Source organism: Bos indicus, chromosome 10, assembly GCF_029378745.1.
Source record: "Bos indicus isolate NIAB-ARS_2022 breed Sahiwal x Tharparkar chromosome 10, NIAB-ARS_B.indTharparkar_mat_pri_1.0, whole genome shotgun sequence".
Taxonomy (NCBI): Eukaryota; Metazoa; Chordata; class Mammalia; order Artiodactyla; family Bovidae; genus Bos; species Bos indicus.
This window is the reverse complement of record NC_091769.1, coordinates 14604398-14625522: the sequence shown is the minus strand read 5'-3', so window position 1 is coordinate 14625522 and position 21125 is coordinate 14604398. Positions and strand designations below refer to the sequence as shown.

Genomic DNA, 21125 nt, shown 5'->3' with positions numbered 1-21125 from the left:
TCACCGGGCTTGGGAGATAAACTGCTCTTCCTGTGAAAGGCAGGCCCCCACCCACAGTGACAAATGGGCTCTACAGTTCATGCATTCCAGAGAATGCTCTCAGCTTCCAGATGGGAGCACCGTCAAATAGGTTGTAGACGGAGAGAGAAAAGGAAAAATTAAAGCCATTAATATGCTGGAAGGAAGAGAGAGACTGGCTCCTTTAAGGGGATCCCTAGGATGTGACTCAGGTTCGTCAAGCCAGGGACAGCCCTCTCTTTCTTACCCCCAGGGGGTCCAATATTTGGGCTCAACCCCCTTGACCGCAGAGGCATCACACGCACTCCTTTGTTCCTGCCCCTCACGGAGGCTGTGCTAAGGCAGGGTGTGCCTCCCTGCTGCTACACCTAGGGGAATAAACTCACTCAAATCAAACTGTGAGCAGTACCAGAAATAATGTGAAATTAAGTATAGGATGGTGCTTCCTGTGACTAAATTTTTCATTGCATCTTATTGATTTATTGATATTTATTAATTAAAAATGTGGGACAGCACACACCAGGGCATATAGTTGTAAAGAGATATATCGGAATATGTCTCCCTTGTCTCTCTCCACACACGCAGCCAGCCACGTATGCTGGCTTCCAAGGCACTGACAGCACCCGCCCTTCAGCCTTGTCTTTACGACTTGCCACCCTGGAGTGGTGTTCCCCACCAACACAGACATCCGGATGCATTTATGAGTGTATGTACGATCTGTAGATGTTTTATTTATAAGTGGCCAACTCACTGCAGCATTGAAACATGCGTTTACACATATATATCTGTTTTATGAAACCCTATTCCTTTGTTTTAATAGCTGAGCTATCCAGCCATAGCATGATAATGTACAAGGTAAATGGGTCTCCATCTCTAGAACCTGTTCCAAGTTTCCTCAAATGTGACTAACTGCATGAATTTCCCAACCATCAGAGACCTCCCCATCAAAAAAAAAAAAAAGAAAGAAAGAAAAAAAAAGATGAGTTTATTCTAGACATGCAACCTGCACAGTATAAATTGCAGGGGTTTTAGGGGTGAACTTTAACTTGAAACTACCCTGAAAACTGAGATTTTGCTCCAGGGGTAACATGAATAAGAAAACTACCTTCCTGGAAAGCACATATTATGTAAAAGGGAAACATACTGCTATATTATATTTGGGGATGAAAACTGTATTACACAGAAGTTTGGGTGTTTGGAGTATTTATAAGGATGAAATACAAAGGCTAAAAACCTTTGAATTGATATCATAAAATGCTTATTATTTAAAGTGGTGAGAGAAAACTGATCAGAATTCATCCTGATTGCAACAATCTAGAGACAAGGAATGGTATGCAAGACATCAGAAAGAGTAGACGATAATTATTATTTACCAATGCTCGACGCTAACGTTATTCTAACAGCTTGTGCGTTGTCAAATCAACAATCTGCACTAAATAAATGACCATTTGGGAATTTGTTAGGGAACGACTCTGTTCCTCTCCCTGCTTGACTAAAAACTGTCATTTGTAATCAAAGAAAGCGGCCTTGGAGCTGAGAACACAGCACTTGCAGCCTCACAGTTGCCTCTTTCTGAGGAAGGACTAAGGAGTCACATTTACTTGATCTTTTCCAGCCAATCTAATTTCATTCTACATGAATCCAAGAGCACGCCACGGCACACTCAGAACTTCCTCTAGGATTGCACTAAAAACTTAACATGCTGACTATCCTTTCTGTTACCAAGCCTCTGAATTCTGAGAAGCTGTAACAGCAAATAAGGGCAAGGAGTAACCTAGATTAACTTGGGACCCTTGAGTGTGAGGCAAATGCAAAGGATTCTGCATGAAGCTTCAAAATGGTGATGGGTTTTTAAGAAGTGAAAACTACTATCGGATGTGAGCTTCAAGAGCACCCACCCAAATGAAGTAAATTATACTGGCTTTCTGGAGCCTGTGGATACTTTAAATCTGTAACTAAAAAACATCCACTTACCATCAGTTCCTCAGGTGCCGGCCTTTCTTTTGGCTGCTTTCGCATGCTGTAAGAGAAAAACTCACATTATCCATATCATTTGTAAATCTGTGCAATAATTCCCACCACTGGCTATTTGCTCTGGAATTTGAATGTTTTCAAAATTTACCACGTTCAATTCTTGGTCAAGGCATTAGCATGTATTCTCTCCTGTTTATTTTGGCCTTCAAAATATCAGGTTTGGGGGGAAGCTCATGAATCAAAAATACAAAGTTTTTTTTTTGTTTTGGAGTTACTCTTGTAATGCAGACAATCAGTTTAAATTTATCCTAATTCTACTTTTGAAACGAATTATGAAAAAAAGCAGCAATGTTCTCTTCCTGACTTGGTTATCAATCATTTCAAATAAATTTAGGGAATAATATACTTCTTTTTTGGTAACTGGGATAAGACCATAATAAAAGAGATGTGACGATCAGGTCAAACGAGAAAACACCTCATTCCTTCATTACTACTCTGAATAACAAGTCATATATAAAAGGGGTCAGACATCTAGATAATGCTACAAAATTATAAATGGGTTATTACATTATCTTGTCTTTCATTTATTTTGGCTTCTCTGCAAGTTGATAATTCATTAAACATCTGTGGGGAAGTTAAGTTTGCTTAAAGAATCACATTCCTCTTGCAAAATATTTCATCTGACATACAACAGGCGTAATTAGTAGCTGCAGCATGTACTTAGCTAGGTGATGAAGCATCCACTCGTGGGACTGAGGTAACCATGAGTAAGCTGCTTAGGTGATGGCCAATTTATACTAAACTCAGAGTATCTGTGGGATGAAGTCATGAAAAGAGATTGCTGCTTCTGTTACCTGGAAAATCATAGACACTTTTTCTTCATATGAGTGAACCTCAAACAAGCAAGAAAAAAACCAAACAAACATACAATCTCTGCATTTGCTGACAACATTTTTTTTTTTTTTTAAGTAGAGATCTAATGATCATTTGGTAAATAAGAACCGTAGTTACGAACTGTTAATGACATGGAGGACATTTGCCTTCCCTATAAATAACCATATGCACCTCTCAAATACTGCATCCATTAGCAAGTAATTCAAGCTGTCTCACCAGTAGATTTGGTAACACTCCTAATCTGACATTCCAAAGTAGCTGTATCTCTTGGGAAAACAAGGCTATTACCCACTATCATTTCTGTTTCGGCTTGACATCTGTGGAAATTTCAACACAGGTTATCCCTCCCTCTGTCTCCATAAAACTTTAATTTAACAGCTGATCAATTTTTTTGGACAGAAGGCAGGCAAGGCCCTATCTGCTCAGAATGGGCCCCACCCCCAGGTTGGTCCCAGACCACACAGCAAGATAAGCAGGGTGGTCAGGGCACAAACCCCACATCTTTGAGCAGGTGATACCCAAACCCAGCGCTCCAGGCAGCTCAGGAATTGCACGGTTTTCCAATGTGTACATTTCAAAATGGGACATTTCCATCATGTGCTTCTGTTACTAGGAATTCCACATAAAGAAAATAAAGACTAATACATATTTCTAGATAATGGTTCTAGTATTAATGAGCTTAGGATTCCAGTGTTTAACCAATATGTATGCTTTTTAACAACATGGCATGTTTTGGAAATAAAATGTCTGCAGAATGAAATTAGTTTTTACAAGCTATGGAATATTATATAAGTATTTTAAATAAACAGAAATAGTGCTAATAAAAATTTTAGAAGTTGGGGCTTAAAAATCTCTTCCCCACATATGTTTTGTATGGAATATAAACTACATAAGACATTTTTATTAAGAGGTAACATATTACACTTAGTCAAAAAGGTGATAAAGCTTGACATTTATATTAAGGAATATTTCTTGGTTTCACTTGAGCATCATCATCAGATGGCTCATGGGGGAGGGGGAGGGGAGAGTGTTCAGCTATTCCGGGTTAGCAAGGACTCCTGAGTGCACCTCTTGTGGCACCACAGGAACGAAGGGCTCGTCTTCCACTAGTGGACGTGATTCTGAAGGGGTGATGAAATGAGGACTTTAGGAAGCAGGGAAAGAGAAGTAAAGGCAGTTAGGAAGGAGTTCCAGAATGTGCAGAACGGCTTCTGATCAGTCGTGTCTCCTGCTTTAGGGCGGTCATCTCTATGCTCCCAATTTCCGTCTCCCTCTCCCTCTCTCTCCATGTCAGGGTGAGGGAGCAGGCAGGACGGTGGCAGTGGGGGAATTGGGCCTTCCAGGGCCACAGGGGTGTGTCCCAGTAGGGGAGAGGAGGATGATGTGAAAGGGGTAATAAAAGAAAACTCCATTCTATGGGGAAGAAAAAGGCAGACGGCTGGAAAAGAACCCTTACACCTGCTTCCTCAGATGTAAAATGACAAGGGGTTGCCTAGAGACAGAGATTCTGTGGCCCCTTTGATCTAAATCCTGTGGTTTTCAGTACTTACAAAGGTTAAAGTGGGCCTAATGGAACCACGTTTTCATGGCCTCTCTAACATCAAAATTCACTGAAACGGGACACCAGTATTTTGTCTAAAATATGACCAAAGATAAAAGTTATTTACTGAAAATCCGATGAATTAATAAACTATTCTGCTTCCACTAAGTGACAGGCATTTTTATGGGTAACTTGAGGTCCCATTAATAAAAATAAGCTTCACATGTCCGTGCAACAGGGGCTATAAAATTGTGTATTTCTTAAACAAAACAAAACAACTGAATAGCAACAGTATCTGTGCTCAAAGAAGTAGCCTGATTCTCAGAAGTTTATTAAAACAGGAAAAAGCCTCTAAAGTACGTTTATGACCCTGTGTGTAAATAACGTTTACATAATTTGAACAATTCCTTCAGCTTTGCTGCCCCATCTGCCCAAGGCCCCGAAGTCCCTCCCGTCTCCAAAAGGAAGCAGGGAGAGCCATAAGGTCTCACGGAGCCACCGAGTTAATGGCATGTATCATTTACATTGAGGGCATGGCATGTTTGCAAACAGGCTCACCACTGAGTGATGAAATGTACAAATGGCTCGGAGAACTCTCCAACCGGAAGGACGGGCGAATCCTGGGATGGAGGAAAAACAAGTCATCAAAAGTCACAGCAATTCCTTGTCTTTCTTTATACCCTCCACCCCTCATCCCAAAGAAGCAAATAAAGATGACTATATAACAAGGATTCACCAGCATGTGGAAAGGAAAATAAGGCTCATCCAATTAAAAAAAAAAACCGTCTATACTTTCACATTTATGTAAAAATGCGAACTTTAAAGCCACACACATTTTATAATGGTGAGAAACAGGAGAGCAGAGGGAAGGGAGGTGAAAAAAGGACAATGATAGCCACGGGGTAGGAAAGAAGGTAGGAAAGTGTAAATGAGAAATTAATGATTATTTAAGTAACACACAAATGGTCGTGTAATTAACAAAGAGCTGTGAAATTATTCTTCTGTTGACCTTTGTTTCTTTTACTGGATTTGCTATTTATTTACACTTTTCTTTTTATTTACACGTATTAGTATATTCAGTTGCTTTTAACTGCTTGCCTTTAACCGAGTCATGTGGGTCAGAGTTGGATTTTTGTTTTTTCTTTCATTTTAATAGAAAAGCTTTGAAAGGGGAAGAGCTGTTTACTAAAAAAGAATTTCAGCCTCTTTGCCAGTCTAGGCAAACTCATCACAGGAGAAAGCCACTGACTTAAGGACGCCATGAAAAATGCCCACTTTGACCAGTGGCAGAACTAGGGTGGGGATGGGAGTCACTCAAGAGAGCAGGAAACTGCACAGCAACAAACCACAATCACCATGTAACACAGGGAGCAAACCCCATTACCATTCGCAAAGGAGGGCTTTAAGAATTTAGGAGTTTTTCCAAGAATGACGGAGAGCGCCACCGTGTTTATAGTGCAGCAGCTCAGGATGTAATGAAATTACACTGCAGAGTACTTTAACAGTCATCTCATTAGACCTACAGTTGGAGCGAGAGAGCCACATAAAGTAGGCAGCTGCAAATGACTCTATTCTCATCTATTCTCATTTGCTATTAAAAATACCTTTCGGCGGCTTTTTTCCTCCCTGACATCCCTACACAAAGTGCCCTGCAAAGTATGATACATGCACCTATTTAAATTAACAAAGGAATGACTTATTTTAATCTCACTGTGCTTTGGAGTGCTTTGGCCATTTGGATGAGCAATATATCATTGCATACAACCTTCTAGCGCTGCAGGCAAGAAACTCAGAGCATGCAGCATTTGGTGGGAGCCAAACAATTTCTCTAGCACACAACTGTGTCAAATGCATGCATGTATTCATTATTGAGAATGAGAGGAAATAGCTTTGATGTAGTGGAAAAAAGAAGATGATAAAAGCACCTCTGCAATATGCGTGTCATTATCAATGGTGGCAGATAGATACAATTGCACAGCCTCCTCTGTGATTAGTAAATATACATATAATTGCTGTGGCCAATTATCAGAAAAATGAGATCGGTAATTACAAGACAGAAAATTAACTAGAACTCTTATTAAGGCTTTGTTTCCAATTCAAACAATTGGAAACTGGTGGAAAATACAATTAAATCAAAAGGAACTGAGGGGGTCAAAGCAGCCCAAAAAAAAAAAAAAAAAAAAAAAATCCCAAAGAGGTTAAAAAAAAAAAAAAGAATGTGAACCAAACGTTTCTTAGTTTTTGCATATCTGTCCTCTTTGAATTGACTGTTCATCCAGAGGAGAGGTAGGCTAGTAATCATAAAGTTAAAATTCTCATCAGTAGAGAAAGGCTTCCAAGAGGAAAACAAAGGGAAATGGGAGCGAAATAAAATCTTGCCTAGTTCAAGGGACTACATGCAGGCGTTACATAGAGAGGACATGAGAAATGGGGGGCTGATGGAATAGTCTGCTCAAAAGAAACAAGGCATACAGTAACATGACAAGTCCTCGATAAAGGAACTATAAAACGGTCACGGAAGTCCTATCAGTTTGAAGAGCAAAAATAAAACATGATATCAATTTCAGCCCAGTCTGTTTTAGGAAAGCCATATATATCACCAACCTGCGAGATTCTACAAGGCCCAGTTCAAGAAGTGACGTTTTACTGCCTCAAACACTGTTAGTAAAAAGATATTTCAAAGTCTGAGGTACGAAAATTATGGACTCTGACCAGGTAGTTAATTTTTTCTAAGTCATTCCTTTCTGAAATTTTTGGGGACGTGGTAGTACTGGAAGTATCTGAGTAGCAGTTGCTTTAAGATGAATGTTTAGGGAAATAAAAGCTTAGTGTCTTAACGTGGCTGAACATTTACCAAGATGGTTAAAATTCTAGACTGGTTTTCTACAAAGATCCTGGTGTAAAACGTGATGCTGATGTGGGCCTCATTTCAAAGTATGATACCAAGAGTAAATTGATGAACTATAGGCAACTTGATGAAGATGTCATTTTAACATGGATGAGAGACAAAACGAGGGAACTGTGACATCTTTGCATGGGTAGTTAATTTTATTTAAGACCTGATATTGTAGCCTGTTAAGTTCCTCATAATATAAAACCAAGGAACACTGGGTGGTACCCATGAATAATTTATTTCACTTGTGAAAATGCCAGCACAAGTCGACTTTGCAGAACCACCGAGTGGATTTTCATCACAGTGGTGCCTGGAAAGAATCGGTCATCAAAGATGCAGGGGGAATTCTAATCTCACATGCATAATGCCAGATACTTCTTTTCATTTTAAAATCCATGTCTCTTGTGTATCTCAGAGGAGAATTTTCTGAGATACAGAAGACTGACTAGTGCCTGGGTAGGTGGGTGTCAAGAATGCTACATGTAGACATGGAGGCAGGGAGTCCTCGGAGAGCCTCCTCCAAACCCACAGAAGCACACAGGCTGTTAACACCCCAGAGGAACAGACAGATCTGACAGCGGTCACCACGCTGAAGGACTTTTCAGGTATACTTTTCTTGTTTAAAAACAAGCTTAAAAGCAAGTAAAATTAGAAGTTAGTTTAGATCAGGATGCAAAAAAAATCTCCAAGAACCTGTCTATTCTGTTATCTAATTCCAATCTGTGCAAAGGGGATGGGGAGGCTCACAGGAAAGCTGCTCCGGCGTCTCCGTGGCCCCCAGGGAGGGCAAGCAGTCATCCACCTTAGAGTTAGAGCAAGAGAGAGACATACCCAAGGGTTCAGAGCATCTCTGAAGTCCTAATACTTTTGCTGCTACTTATCAGAAATGCTCTCTGTGAAACACGGGTTCAGGCAAAATGAAGAAAAAAATACATTCTAAAAATGTAAATTAGAGAAGCAGTTACACCAACAGCTCAGCACTGGCCGAAAGAGACTCTAAACTGTTAACAGAAGTCACTGTCTTTAGGAGCTTAGGTGCCACACCTCACCGTGAGGGCTTCTGTGGGACACTTCTCTGTTGAACTTCTGAGCATGGAGGTATGGAACAAAAACAGTGGATACAACCTTAACCACAAGTCATGACCTGAGATTCTGGTCCCAAATCAACTTTTAGTGTCCTGCTTAAAGGGACACAATTTCCTTGGAGAAGGAAATGGCAACCCACTCCAGTACTCTTGCCTGGAAAATCCCATGGACAGAGAAGCCTGGTAGACTACAGTCCATGGTATCGCAAAGAGTCGGATATGACTGAGCGACTTCACTTTCACGGGACACAAGCTGGATCTTGTTACAGAACAGGCAACTGATGTATTAAAAACTGCCGTGGCCATTTCAGTAAGCAATTCTGGTCATCACGGAGTACAGCCTTCAAGTCTCAGAGGTTTTGTGAACTACCTGGCCAGCCCCTCGTGCTAAACGACTGCAGCGCAAGCAGGCGGCAAGCTAGGGAACTGTGAAGGACAACAGGAAGAAGGTTTGAGTGATGCCTTTGCCTTGTGAATAATGAACGGTTCAGGAAGGTCAACCCATTACAACAGAAACTGTTTAATTATTAATTATGCACAATCTATGAGCAAAAGGACAAGTTCAGAATGTTTAATGTATGCTAACTTCAGCTGGACTCTCTCTGGGCATTTTGTTATTAGCACTTGTCAGCAAGGTACTCAAGCATAAAGAAAGGTAAGCAGCAGAAAATCTGAGTGTGTGTATGTGTGCGGACCTGCAATGAGGAGGGGCAGGGAAGGAGGTCCAACTCCAACCACAGCTGCTAGTTCCGCTGCAGAGTAAGGATGCCAAAAAACTGCACTCTGTTACCTTGAGAACAGGCAGGTAAGTTGGACACTCCAAACAGAGACAACACAAATGAGAAAAACACTTTTGAAATGACTTACTTAAAAAGGAAATCATTATTTCAGAGGCATAGTTTTTTTTTAAACCATGATGTTCCTTGGCTTTAAAGGATCTGTGTTATTTATGTTCACACACATGCTAGTGTGCACCCATGCACGCGCGCGCACACACACACACACACACACTCAGTAGTGCATGTAAAACTGGCAGAATCTGAATAAACTCAGTGGATTATATCAGTGTCAATTTCCTGGTTGTGATATTGTACTGTACTTCCGAACTGTTACCACTGGGGGAAACTGGGTTAAGGATGCACAGGATGTCTTTACATTATTTCTTGTAACTGCATGTGACTCTAAAACGATGTCAAAATAGAAAGTTTAAAAGTTAAAAGGTAAGGAGTTTTTTTTTTTTTTTAAACTCATTGAGGTCCAGGTTTTTAGTAGAGTTCTGTTTTGAATAATGGAGAAGCCTGGTATAACTATTCAATTGGAAAAAAGGTTGAGGAACCTTTGCTTTAAAAATGTACCTGAGGATTTAATTTTTGCCTTTAATTCATAATAAAAGATGACAATGGAATCTGACAATGATGTGGTGGTGAATTCAGACACTGATAGGCAGAGACACAAAATACTGTATAAAAATGATACAACCATTCATTACTTATTTATTGCTTCATTCATTCAACAATTTTCTTGACCCTCTACCATATCAAAGGTCCTTGGGTGGGCACTGCAAGATGACTGATACTTAATCTACACCCTGGAAGAATTAGTGTTGTTCAAGGAGATAAGATGTGCACTGCTAAGAATGATGGGGAAGAAACTAGGAGAGTCTAGAGGGCTGGAATATACCATCTTTGGTTTCCTACTTTCTTCCATCCTGACTGCCAGAGAAGCACCTAGGGGTGAAGGGACCTTGAACATCTTAATCTGTGTTATGTTTCCTTCTTGTGTGCAAGACACATTCCTCCAAACCAAGATTTTACACTTACTTGGAGTAAAACAGAAAGAAGATAGTAGGACAAATTCTCAAGAATCTCAAGGTGTTGGCCACAATAGTGAATTCTGAGGTCACCTGTGCTGTGATTAGTAGATTAAACCAGACAAGTTAAGCGAAATATGGCCATCCTTTCTAATAGCCTATTTATAGACTTCTTGGTGTCAAGCCATCAAGCCAATAGGTAATTAACATCAGATAGTCACCTATGGTCTGCCCAGAACTGAGAGCTATGCTCTAACATTTTAAAACTAATTCAAGCCTCATGTTCCTTTGGCCTGGCTCCTGCACACTGGCGTTCATACTGATTGGCATAGCTCTCCTAGCTTGCTCCATGTCTGTCCACAATGCTGAGGTGGAAGAGTGTCTGTGATTCCAGTGGCTTCATGTCAGACTGTGTACAACATTTTGCTTTATCAGATCTCAAGTTGTTTTTTGATCCTCCTCTGTTCACTGCCTTAAAGTGGTATCTTTGTGAAACAACTGGCAGGATCCACAGGGCAAATCTGCTCTTGACTGGGGAGGAAACCTTGCTTGCTCGGCCGGGGCTGGGGTGTGGGGAAGACACACACACAAACAAAAGAACAGAACCCTCGCCTTTAAAGGTCTCCACAGGGGCTTCCCTGGTAGTCCAGTGGCCAAGATCCTGCATTCCCAATGCAAGGGGTCCAGGTTCCATCCCTGGTCAGGGAACTAGATCCCACATGCTACAACTAAGGCTCAGCACAGCCAAATAAATACATATATTAAAAACAATCTCCACAGAAGTCATCTCCAAACCAAAAATCTACCCCTCTGAAGTGTAAGCCAATGGGAGATTCTGGGAAATTAGCCCAGTTTTAATATTTTGAAGGTTCTCAATGTTCACATCTGTAAGTTTCTGCTATAACCGACTGTAGCCAGTGGGGGAAAAAGGCAGTCACATCTCATCAGAGAGAGGTGGGAAATGGACAGACAAGTGCTCAGTCAGAGAGTAATTCAGTCTGGTTAATATATTAGTAAATCAGAATTCCACACCAGGCTTATACAAATTCAATCAATGCTTGTTCAGAACACTTAGTTTACTTAAAAATGTGGCCACTTTGTCAGGGAACAATAAGTGTTTTGACCCTAAAGTCTATTTTTGATTTCACCATCAGATAGAACTGATCTCATCTGCAGGATGCAATGATGGACAGCACTGGGGTGAGAAAGAGGCTTTGAGTTTAGGAAGGCTTGCAGATGGACGTCATCAGAAAAGGAAGCCTCTGACCCTCTTCAGCTGGAGACCACGGAGCCCTTGTCTTACTCATCTCACTCCACATCAAGACTTGAGCAGAGAAAGTGAAAGATGATTCAATTTCCATGCCGGGTCACCCCATGCTCTGGGTTGCCAGAAGTGACAAATTACACGTGTGGGCGTTTGGGTGTGAAGTTCTATCCACTGGGTCCTGGCTGACAGTATCAGCTCATTTAACTTGTCTCAGGTGGACCTGGAACCAGGGGCAAAAGGCTAGAATTTTCACCACTGAAACATCCACCTTACCCGCAAACTGTTAAATCATAGGATAACCAGATACTAGCCAAGAGAACATCACGACCAGACGGCTTATAAAAAACACAAAATATAAATAAACAGTTCTAAAGGAACCTCTGAAATTTGAGATTATGCAGTCCCCACCCTCCTCCCCATTTTCTCCTAAATGTTTTGGCAGTTCTTCAGTACTGGGATAAAACAGAAGATAAACTTTGTCATTTATGTCAAAACTAACCCTTTCTTTTTTTTTTTTTGTCATTTAAAAGACTTACATTTACTCAGATACTTTCTAAACATATGGCAAAGATCTTTGTGTTTCATAAAATTCCTTGAAAATTAGTAGGTGGAAAACTTGAAATGGATTAATCTCTTAAAACCATATTTGCAATTGCTTCTTTTCCCAAGTCAACGAACATCTTTTTTCCTCTTTTTATTTTAGGTCTCTTGTTGGTCATAAGCTATAGTTCACAGTATTGTTTAGAGGAGCCTATCTGATGGTACACACACATATACACACAGACACACTGACATTCATATCTGTCTTCCTTTTCAATGGGTTAGGCATAGCAGAAAGAAACATGTTTGTCTCACACCAAAGGGATTTCATTTACAAAAGTAAAACCTGTTATTGTTCCCTACCACTCTCCCTGTAGCCTCCCAATGCATTTCTATTGCTTTTTCATAAAACACTGGTGCAAATAATCAAGCATGACCACTGACATCCACAAGATTGAGTTTTAGGAACCATTAAATGAGCTCACCCTCGTGGGAAGCCTCCTGTTCAGGCCAGTCTAAAGGTAATTATTCAGCAATTCCTACCTGTGGTTTTACCTAGTCCCTATATAGTGTTTGAATTTCATATACTGGTAAGGTTAGTTTTTTTTCCTCAGGAAAAGTCCAGCTTACACATGTTTGATCCAAGACCTAAATTATAATGTTAATGTACACACTACCATTTCACCAGGCTCTATGTGTAGGAGTGCTGATTAAAAGCAATCTTAAAGGTAGATCATAAACTATATTAAACAAAAATGCAAGAGGAAAATCCAGGAGTGAAAGAGCTCTTAACAGTTCCTAAATGAAAGGAATTATTCCTTTTTTCATTGGTAAAGGGTTAACATCGAAACAGCTGAACTACATCCACATACTGTTCAAGGGCAAGAACCTGGCAGGTCCGTGTCCTGAAAAATCAACAAGCCAGAACGCTATCCAGATAGACTCAGGGAACTTGCTGAAATCCAAAGTCCCCAACACCACACTGTGTGTCCTCCTGAACGTTCACTCAACTGTTAGTTAAAATAATTACTGCCGGTGCCACCCACACTGCCAGCTACAGATACAGGAAAGAACAGAACTTCCAGCGGCTTCACGGTGCAGGAGTGTCGGCCGTATCTGCTTACACATTTTTATAAACCAATTCAAAGGTGATGTCAGCTGTGAGTCGCAGGTTGAGAATTGTATGTCAAATTGTGCCATACCTGGTCCCATACAATAAACACAAAGACAAGAGGACTGAAAGCTGGCTAAAGGAGATACTGAATCAGTTTAAAATTAGCCAGTATGAGAGGAACAAAGAGAGGAACAGAGGGGGAGGAAGGGAGAGGAAGTGAAAAAAATAGAACTACATACTGTGAAATGAACAAGTTCAGTTAGAACGTTCATCAGGATTTGGAAAATCATAATGCCATCTGCTACTCTGGACCTCAGAACATCAGGGATCTCATGGGCCCAGACGCTTCCATTTCCAGGAGGAAGGAAGGAGTTTAACACTCCCTGGAATGCTGCCTCCGTTCTGGAATGGAGGCAACACCCCAGCCGACCAGTTTGGACTCTTTTGAGAACATTTGTACAGCTCACAGACATGTTTCCCCTGGTTTAGGGAAAATTAACGGCAGGCAAAATGATTACAGCGACTCGGCAGTGAGGCAGAGCAGTGTCCCAGCCCGAGCTGCTGCGTAACTGACCCTGGCATCCAACGTGGGCTCGGGGTGTATAGGTCCCATCACGGTGGATTAAACGAGCACTGTCCTACGGCTGGATAAGACTTCACAATAGAGCAACACATGTTAAATGACAGCAGCCAAAACTGGCCCCACCAGGCAACTGCCCATTCACAGAAGCTATTCACGAGCCTTCACCACCAAGAAATTAATTCATTAATAATACATCAGGCTTCGTGGACAATTCAAAGAAAACAACACAAAGCTACTTGTTCAATGACTGAAGATGCAGAATTTTCCCTGTCTAAAAAAACACACTAATCTAACTGACTTACCAAGATCAAGATCATAGGGATGTTTATGCTAATATTTTGATTAGTAAAAAAGAAGTAAAAAAAAAAATCTATCCACTGAATTCATTCAGTGCCACTAAGAATAAAAATATATATATTTTTCAGCAGTAGCTAATAAAATCTGATTTTATATAGCTGTATTTAAAAATTATTTTTTCCCACTTTAAACGACTATATTTTTCAGACTATCAGGAAAATTTCTGTTTTTAACTTGCTTCTTCTGTTACATTTTAAAAATTTCCTTCCTTCTTTCTCCTTCCTCCCAACAACTCATAAATATGAATTAAATATAATTATAAATGAACAGAACATTAACTTTTGGATTACTGCTGTGTTTTGGTAGAATGTTAATGTCATTTCTAAAGAAACAGTTATTAAAAAAAAGAAACAGTTATTACCAAAAGAAAAAGTAATTACTAAAGGAATCATGGCCTTAATGCTAACCTATTTTCAATCTTCAAACCACTCAAACTGCATTAATTTAAACATACTAGACTTTTCAAAAGAAGTATTAGATTTCAAAAGATTGCCTTACATAAAAGAGGAATATCGGTTTTCAGGATCCCAATTATACATTCCCGACATTCTGAGACAGAGATCTGGTTAACAATACTGCAGGAGGATACAACTATTATGTATCTACTTGTATTAACTTACCAAGTTTCTAATGCCTCCCAGTCATTAAGTTGTACAAGTCACAAATAACATGAAATCCCACATCATCAACACCCATTTAAGCCAGTGGTTAGAGTGTCAGCCACTGTGGTGGGAAGCTCCAGGCAGGCATGGGTTGTCAGACAGCTCAGGCCATCGACTCTTGTCTCACTTAAACTACCTGCAATTTACGTTCTATGAAAGCAACTGGCCACCCTAGGATGCTGGAAGCAGGAAGGGTGGGGGTATTCCTTTTACTCTTGGCTAACTTCAGAAATCAGAATTATGGTGGAGGCCCTCGGGCGAAAAATGAATGGGTATTATTCCCTCTGGAGCTGGTTAATACCACTCTTTGAATTCCAAGGAGGTATTATGAGACAGCCAAGTTCACACATCCACACCCCTACCTCCACTCCCAGAAAGCACCTATGTGCATACCCTAGCAGCTTCCCAGTTAACCAGCCCTCAGTCAACCTAAGAAGGAGTGATTCTCCATGAAGGAATTTTTAAAAGGTAATAGTGGTTTAATAGCCAATCCTTTTGTATACATAAATCTTTCTAAAAGAAGTCAATCTCCTCCCTGCCAACTTAAACAGAATATGCAGAAGAGAATTCAATTCTTTTTTACAGGCATGGAGTCATTCTTATAGACAGTGCTGTGTTGTAATATACTTCTGCCCTGGGGGCATGTCTGCAATGCTTTCTAAGTTGTCTTCTTTTACAGTTTTGAAAAATAATCTCTCCCTTTGATGCCAGAATGTTCAGCTGTCACTTTTTGCTTCTATCAAGGCAGTTACAGTGTAATAAAAAGAGCTGTGTCCTTTGGCCCCCAGTTTCCTCATCTGTAAAACAGTGTAGTGGGAAAGCAATGTGACATTGGGAACACAGTGGAAAACAGCTGGTAAATCATAAAGGTTAAGGCCAGACTTGTGAGTTTTGATAAAGGACTGTATTTATTAGCTAAGTATCTCCTCATCATACACTATTATTTTTTGGATTTGGTTTTCTGAGTCTTAAAAAAAGTAGTAACTTCTTATAATTACACATAAATTTCATTCAACAAATACTTATGAATAGATACAGTACTAGGAAGACAGGCAATAAAAAAGCCTGGGAACTTAAAACTTTAGCTGATGTATTTCTTATAATTGAGTCTGAAACAGGAATTGATAGTTTTTCAAAAAATAACTTTATTTATTTTTGACTGTGTTGGGTCTTTGATGCTGTGTGGGTTTCTGTCTAGTTGCACAAAGCAGGGACTACTCTCTAGGTGTGGGTGTGGACCTCTTATGCAGTGGCCTCTCTTGTTGCAGAGCATGGGCTCCCGGCCACGTGGGTTTCAGGACCTGTGGCTCGTGGGCTCTAGAGCACAGGCTCAGTAGCTATGGCGTGTGGGCTTAGTTGCTCTGAGGCATGTGGGATCTTCCCGGATCAGGCATTGAACCCGTGTCTCCTGCATTGGCAGGTGGGTTCTTTACCACTGAGCCTCCAGGTAAGCCCGGAATTGAGTTTTGAACGAGGTGCTTAGTGCTGTCCTATGAACAAAACGCTAATTATCTCCTCTGTATGTGTGTGTCTGTGCCCCATCTCAGTGAGGCCCTGACTGCCCATGCCAAACGCTTCTCTGATTCCATCCTCCCACTCTCCCCTACGTCCAATTATTCACCAAATTCAGTTTATTCTATTTCCTAAACACCCTGCAAACATGCTAAGGCTGTCCTAGTGAAAAGTCTGCATACTTTCTGATCAAGACTATAAGCACAGTAAATTCCTGTTGTTCCCAATCCACTTTCCACAAGCCTGTCAGAGTGACTTTTCTAAAACACAAATCTGGTTCTGTTGATTCTCTGCTTAAAACCCTTTCACCCACCCCCTCCTCTTTCATTTCTGCAAATGCTTTTGGGTACAATGTTTAAAGATTTTTCTAAACCTGGCTGTTGCTTCATCTGTTTTAATACTTTGCCAAGCACTGCAGCCATGCTGAACTCCATATGGGCCTCAAGTATCTGTGAGGCCAACTCCTACTGGCCCTGGGGCTTCCTTTCTCTGTAGAGCCCACTGGTATATTACCACCCGCTTCATTACAAGCTCTCTTCTCTGTGTATCCCCTGCACCTTGTCTACACTTTGGGTACACATGGAATTTATAAGGGGGCTTCCCAGGTGACTCAGTGATAAAGAATCTGCCTGGCAATGCAGGAGACGCTAGAGACTTGGGTTCGATCCCTAGTCAGGAGGATTCCCTGGAAGAGGAAATGGCAACCCACTCCAGGATTCTTACCAGGAAAATCCCATGGACAGAAGACTCTAGAATTTATTGGCTGCAAACATCATTAAATGCCTTATCATACATGCTCATTTATGTGAGTAGGTAAAACAGCAGTCACTGTACTCCTCTGAGAGCTCATCAAGTCTCATACCACTTACACTAGCTGCAGTTTAAAGCTGGTGATGGCAGGGAAGCCTGGCAGGCTACAGCCCATGGGGTCGCAAAGAGTCGGAAGTGACTGAGCGACTGAACTCAACTCAACTCATATATGATTGCTTACGAGCCTGTCCCCTTAACTAAAGCAGAGCCTACTGGCAATTGTATCTTAACTAATTCCCTATCCCCTGTACCTAACTCTGGGATTAATACAGGTTTACAGAATGATTGTTTGGGCTATAATCAGTGGTTTTCAAACTGTCATCTAAGGAACTCTAAGGACTTTTATGTGGTTGCCAGAGGTGGGATGGGGACAGTGTGGAGATCTAAGCTTCCTAACCTGTGATCAAACCAGAAAGGCCTCAAAGTTAAAATATATATATACACACACACACACACACATATATATGTATATATATATTTTAACTTTCATGTGTCAAAGGACACCATCAAGAAAGTGAAAAAACAATCCATAGAATGGGAGAGAAGATTTAGAATCGAGTATCCAGAGTACATAAAGAACTCTAAGAACTCAAAACTAGTAATTTAAAAATAAAAAACAATTTAAAAAGAGAAAATGCACTTGAATAGAAGTGAAAAGAAGATATTCAAACAATTACTAAACACATGAAAATATGCTCAATATCATTAAGTCATAAGGGAAATGCAAATCAAAACCACAATGAGAGACTACTTCATATCCATCAGAATGACTACAATTAAAAAAAAAAACAAAACTGAAAATAACAAGTGTTGACAAGAACATGGAGAAATCTGAATCCTCATACATTGCTGATGGGAATGTAACATGCTACAATTGCTGTAAAATGCAGTTTGGAAGTTCATCAAAAAGTTAAATACAATGTTAATACACATATAAGAGAAAACAAAGGCATAAAGGATGTATAGAAAGAGTGTAATCGGGCCCACCACTGGATAGGTGACTATGGGTGACCCTGGCATTTTCCGGTACTTTACTTGCCTATGGTTTTCTAAACATGTACTACTTGGATAATATTAAGCAATAAACGCTGTTAAAATGGAAAAAAAAAAAAGTTAAACAGGATTTTCGTGTGACCCAGCAATTCCACTATGGGGTACATATAACCAAGAGATTTAAAAACATACATCCACATATAAATTTGTACACAAATGTTCACAGCAACATTATTCCTGATAGTCAAAAAGTGGAAACAGCCCAAATGTTAATCAACTGATGAAAGACAGACAAAAATGTGGTACATCCATACAAGGGAGTGTTACCTGACCATAAATACGGACAAATACCTCAACATGGATGTACCCTGGAAATATTACGCTAAATGAAAGAAACCAAACACAAAATGCCAGATATTACATGTCCAATTTTATATTAAATGTCCACAACAGGGAAATTCACAGAGAAGGAAAATAGATTAGTTAGTGGTTGCCAGGGATTGGAGGAGAGAGAGGAACCAGGAGTTACTATTAACAGGTACTGGGTTTCTTTGTGAAGTGATGAAAATGTTCTGGAACTGAACTGTACACTTTATAAGAATGGATTTTATGTTATATAAATTATACCTCAATACAAATGTCAAAGTTAAAAAATAGAAAACAGAAATAAGTTTCTCTATGATGATCTGTACTTAGCAGTCCTTTTCAGCTGGACAGGACATTCCACACATTTATTCTGATGCCAGAACCACCCTTATCTTGATTACTGTAACTTGTAATATGTTTCAAACTCAGGAAGTTTGAATCCTCTTTGTTTTTTCTCCCCCTGAGACTGCTTTGGATACTCTGACTCCTCTGCATTTCCATATAAATTCTGGGATCAACTCGTTCATTTCTACAAGAATCCACTGGGATTGTATTGAGTCTTTAGAGCAGTTGGGAGGTACTGCCATCTTAACAGCACTAAGTCTTCCATTCCATGAATCTGGGATATTTTTCTGTTAAAGTCTTTTAATTTCTTTCAAACATGTTTTGTAATTTTCAATGTGGAAGTTTTCTACTTCTGTTAAATTTATTCATGACTATTTGATCATTTTTGATGCTAACTAACTTGAATTGTTTTCTTAATTTCACTTTTGAATCACTCATTTTGGGTTACTAATATGAAGAGTTACAACTGATTTTTCTAGCTGTGGCAAGCGGGGGCTACCCTCGAGTTGTGCTGTGCAGGCTTCTCACTGTGTGGTTTCCCTTGTTGCGGAGCACAATTCTCTAAGGCTCTAAGGCTGCAGTGGTCTGTCATGAGGGCTCTGTAGTTGCGGCTCGTGGGCTCTGGACCACAGGCTCAGCAGTTGTGGCGCATGGGCTTAGATGTCCTGTGGCATGTGGAATCTTCCTGGACCAGGCAGGGATTGAACCCATGTCCCCTGCATTGGCAGGCAGAGTCTTAACCACTGGACCAGCAGAGGAGTCTCACAACCAATTTTTTTGTGTTGATTTTATAACCTATTATGTAGAAGATACTTCTGATCATGACTTACAGGAATTCACTTTTTCCTAGTAAAAGGAATAAGTAAACAGAGGTATATATCAGAAATTTGTTAACTGTCCTGCTGAGCACCTACAGATGTTAGAGAGAAATTTATTTTTAGCTGTAATATGCTTGAAACACATATATATACACTCAGTAATAATCCATTTTTTTTCTGGCTGTCATATTTTAGATATCCTGAACATTATGAAATACATCTGTGAACTCAAAAATGACTTGCCAGACAGTTTCAAGCCCTTCTGTCTGACATTGGACCTTGTGAACTTCTATTCATGCTTTAGGACCTAGCTTAAATGCCACGTCTCCTCAAGGCCCTCTCTTAATCTACCCCCAGAACACACACTCTTCTGGTAGAACAAACCCTCCTGTTCCTGGGTTGTACAGTACTCACCCTATGCGGAAGCATAATTACTCATTTCCGCACCATTATCTTTTCCAAGTCTGTGGCTGGGTAGGCTCACGGGGGAAGTGCCCACTTCAGTCTTTGTAGTTTCCAGCACCTCAATTCACTGATTTCCTGGCTGGCTCCAGCCAGCCCTGGATTTCGGTGACTCAGCTATCACCTCTCTGTTCCCATCTACCATCACCAGTGTGGCCAGTCCTTTGTTGCCAGTCAAACTGGGAGCCCAGGTGCTAGGGAGAGCTCTGGATGGCTACATAGCCTCCTGGGTCCCGGCACACCGCATTGGCCCAGGATCTGCGACTGTGCCTCTGCCTTTCTACCCTGACTCACCTAATTTGCAGTTGACCTGGGAGCCTTGCCCAGAAGCCCAATTCCCTCTGGTCTTGGAGGCTGTCCTGAGCATGGTCTGGTCAACCTGGGCTAGTATACAGTCGGCACTTTTGAGAACTATCTGCTGAAATGAATGAACACATGTCCACTCATTTTACTTCATCAGTCTTATTTGCTCTTCTCAGATGAGTGTGTTTGACCTTACACATAGCACTTGGGTATCCAATTTCATTTGATACCTTTCAGTTTTGCTATCAGTCACTGTGAGGAGTGTAAAGACTGAAGACAAGATGATCAGATCATCAGGCTAACAAGGAGTCACTGACAAGAATGTTAGTAGTCACTAACAAGTCAAGTCACCACAGAAAACAGAGGTGATCACAAGAGAGAACACAAGAAAAGCATGAAGCAGATCAGCATATCCTTGTAGGGCCATTTAGTCTGGGAGCAAATGGTTCTATACACCTCAAAAAGCCCAAGCATACTGCTGAGTGCCAAAGCAAAATAACACAGGCAAAATGGCTAGGAAATTCACTAAAAGAGAAAGGCAGGATCCCCACAATTCTATAACCCTATAGGACATCAATACATCAAAGTTTAGTTCAGTGCTGTGTTCAAAACATGGACCTGAGTCATCAAGAAAAGGTTACGATACAATGAAACCTTTATATCAGTGAAAAATGGAACGCACCACACTTTATCAATAGGGTGCCAAAAGCAAAAACATTTTAGAAACATTCTTTCTTTCTTTTTTTTTTTGATGTGTTCATTTACTTTAATAACACTAC

General features: G+C 40.5%; 1 protein-coding gene across 13 annotated transcripts in view; it reads right to left on the bottom strand.

Moving 5' to 3' along the window:
* The window catches only part of MAP2K5 (mitogen-activated protein kinase kinase 5), a 268500-nt gene that overhangs the window by 38485 nt on the left and 208890 nt on the right, over positions 1 to 21125 (bottom strand). For 8 of the 13 annotated variants that reach the window (XM_070796953.1, XM_070796958.1, XM_070796959.1 and 5 more), the window contains 2 exons: positions 4985 to 5046; positions 1993 to 2038 (listed from right to left, as the gene is read on the bottom strand). In XM_070796953.1, the coding sequence (XP_070653054.1) occupies positions 1993 to 2038; positions 4985 to 5046 (108 nt within the window). The remainder of the gene's footprint in view (positions 1 to 1992; positions 2039 to 4984; positions 5047 to 21125) is intronic. The other 5 variants (XM_070796962.1, XM_070796966.1, XM_070796965.1 and 2 more) reach the window with 1 other exon arrangement.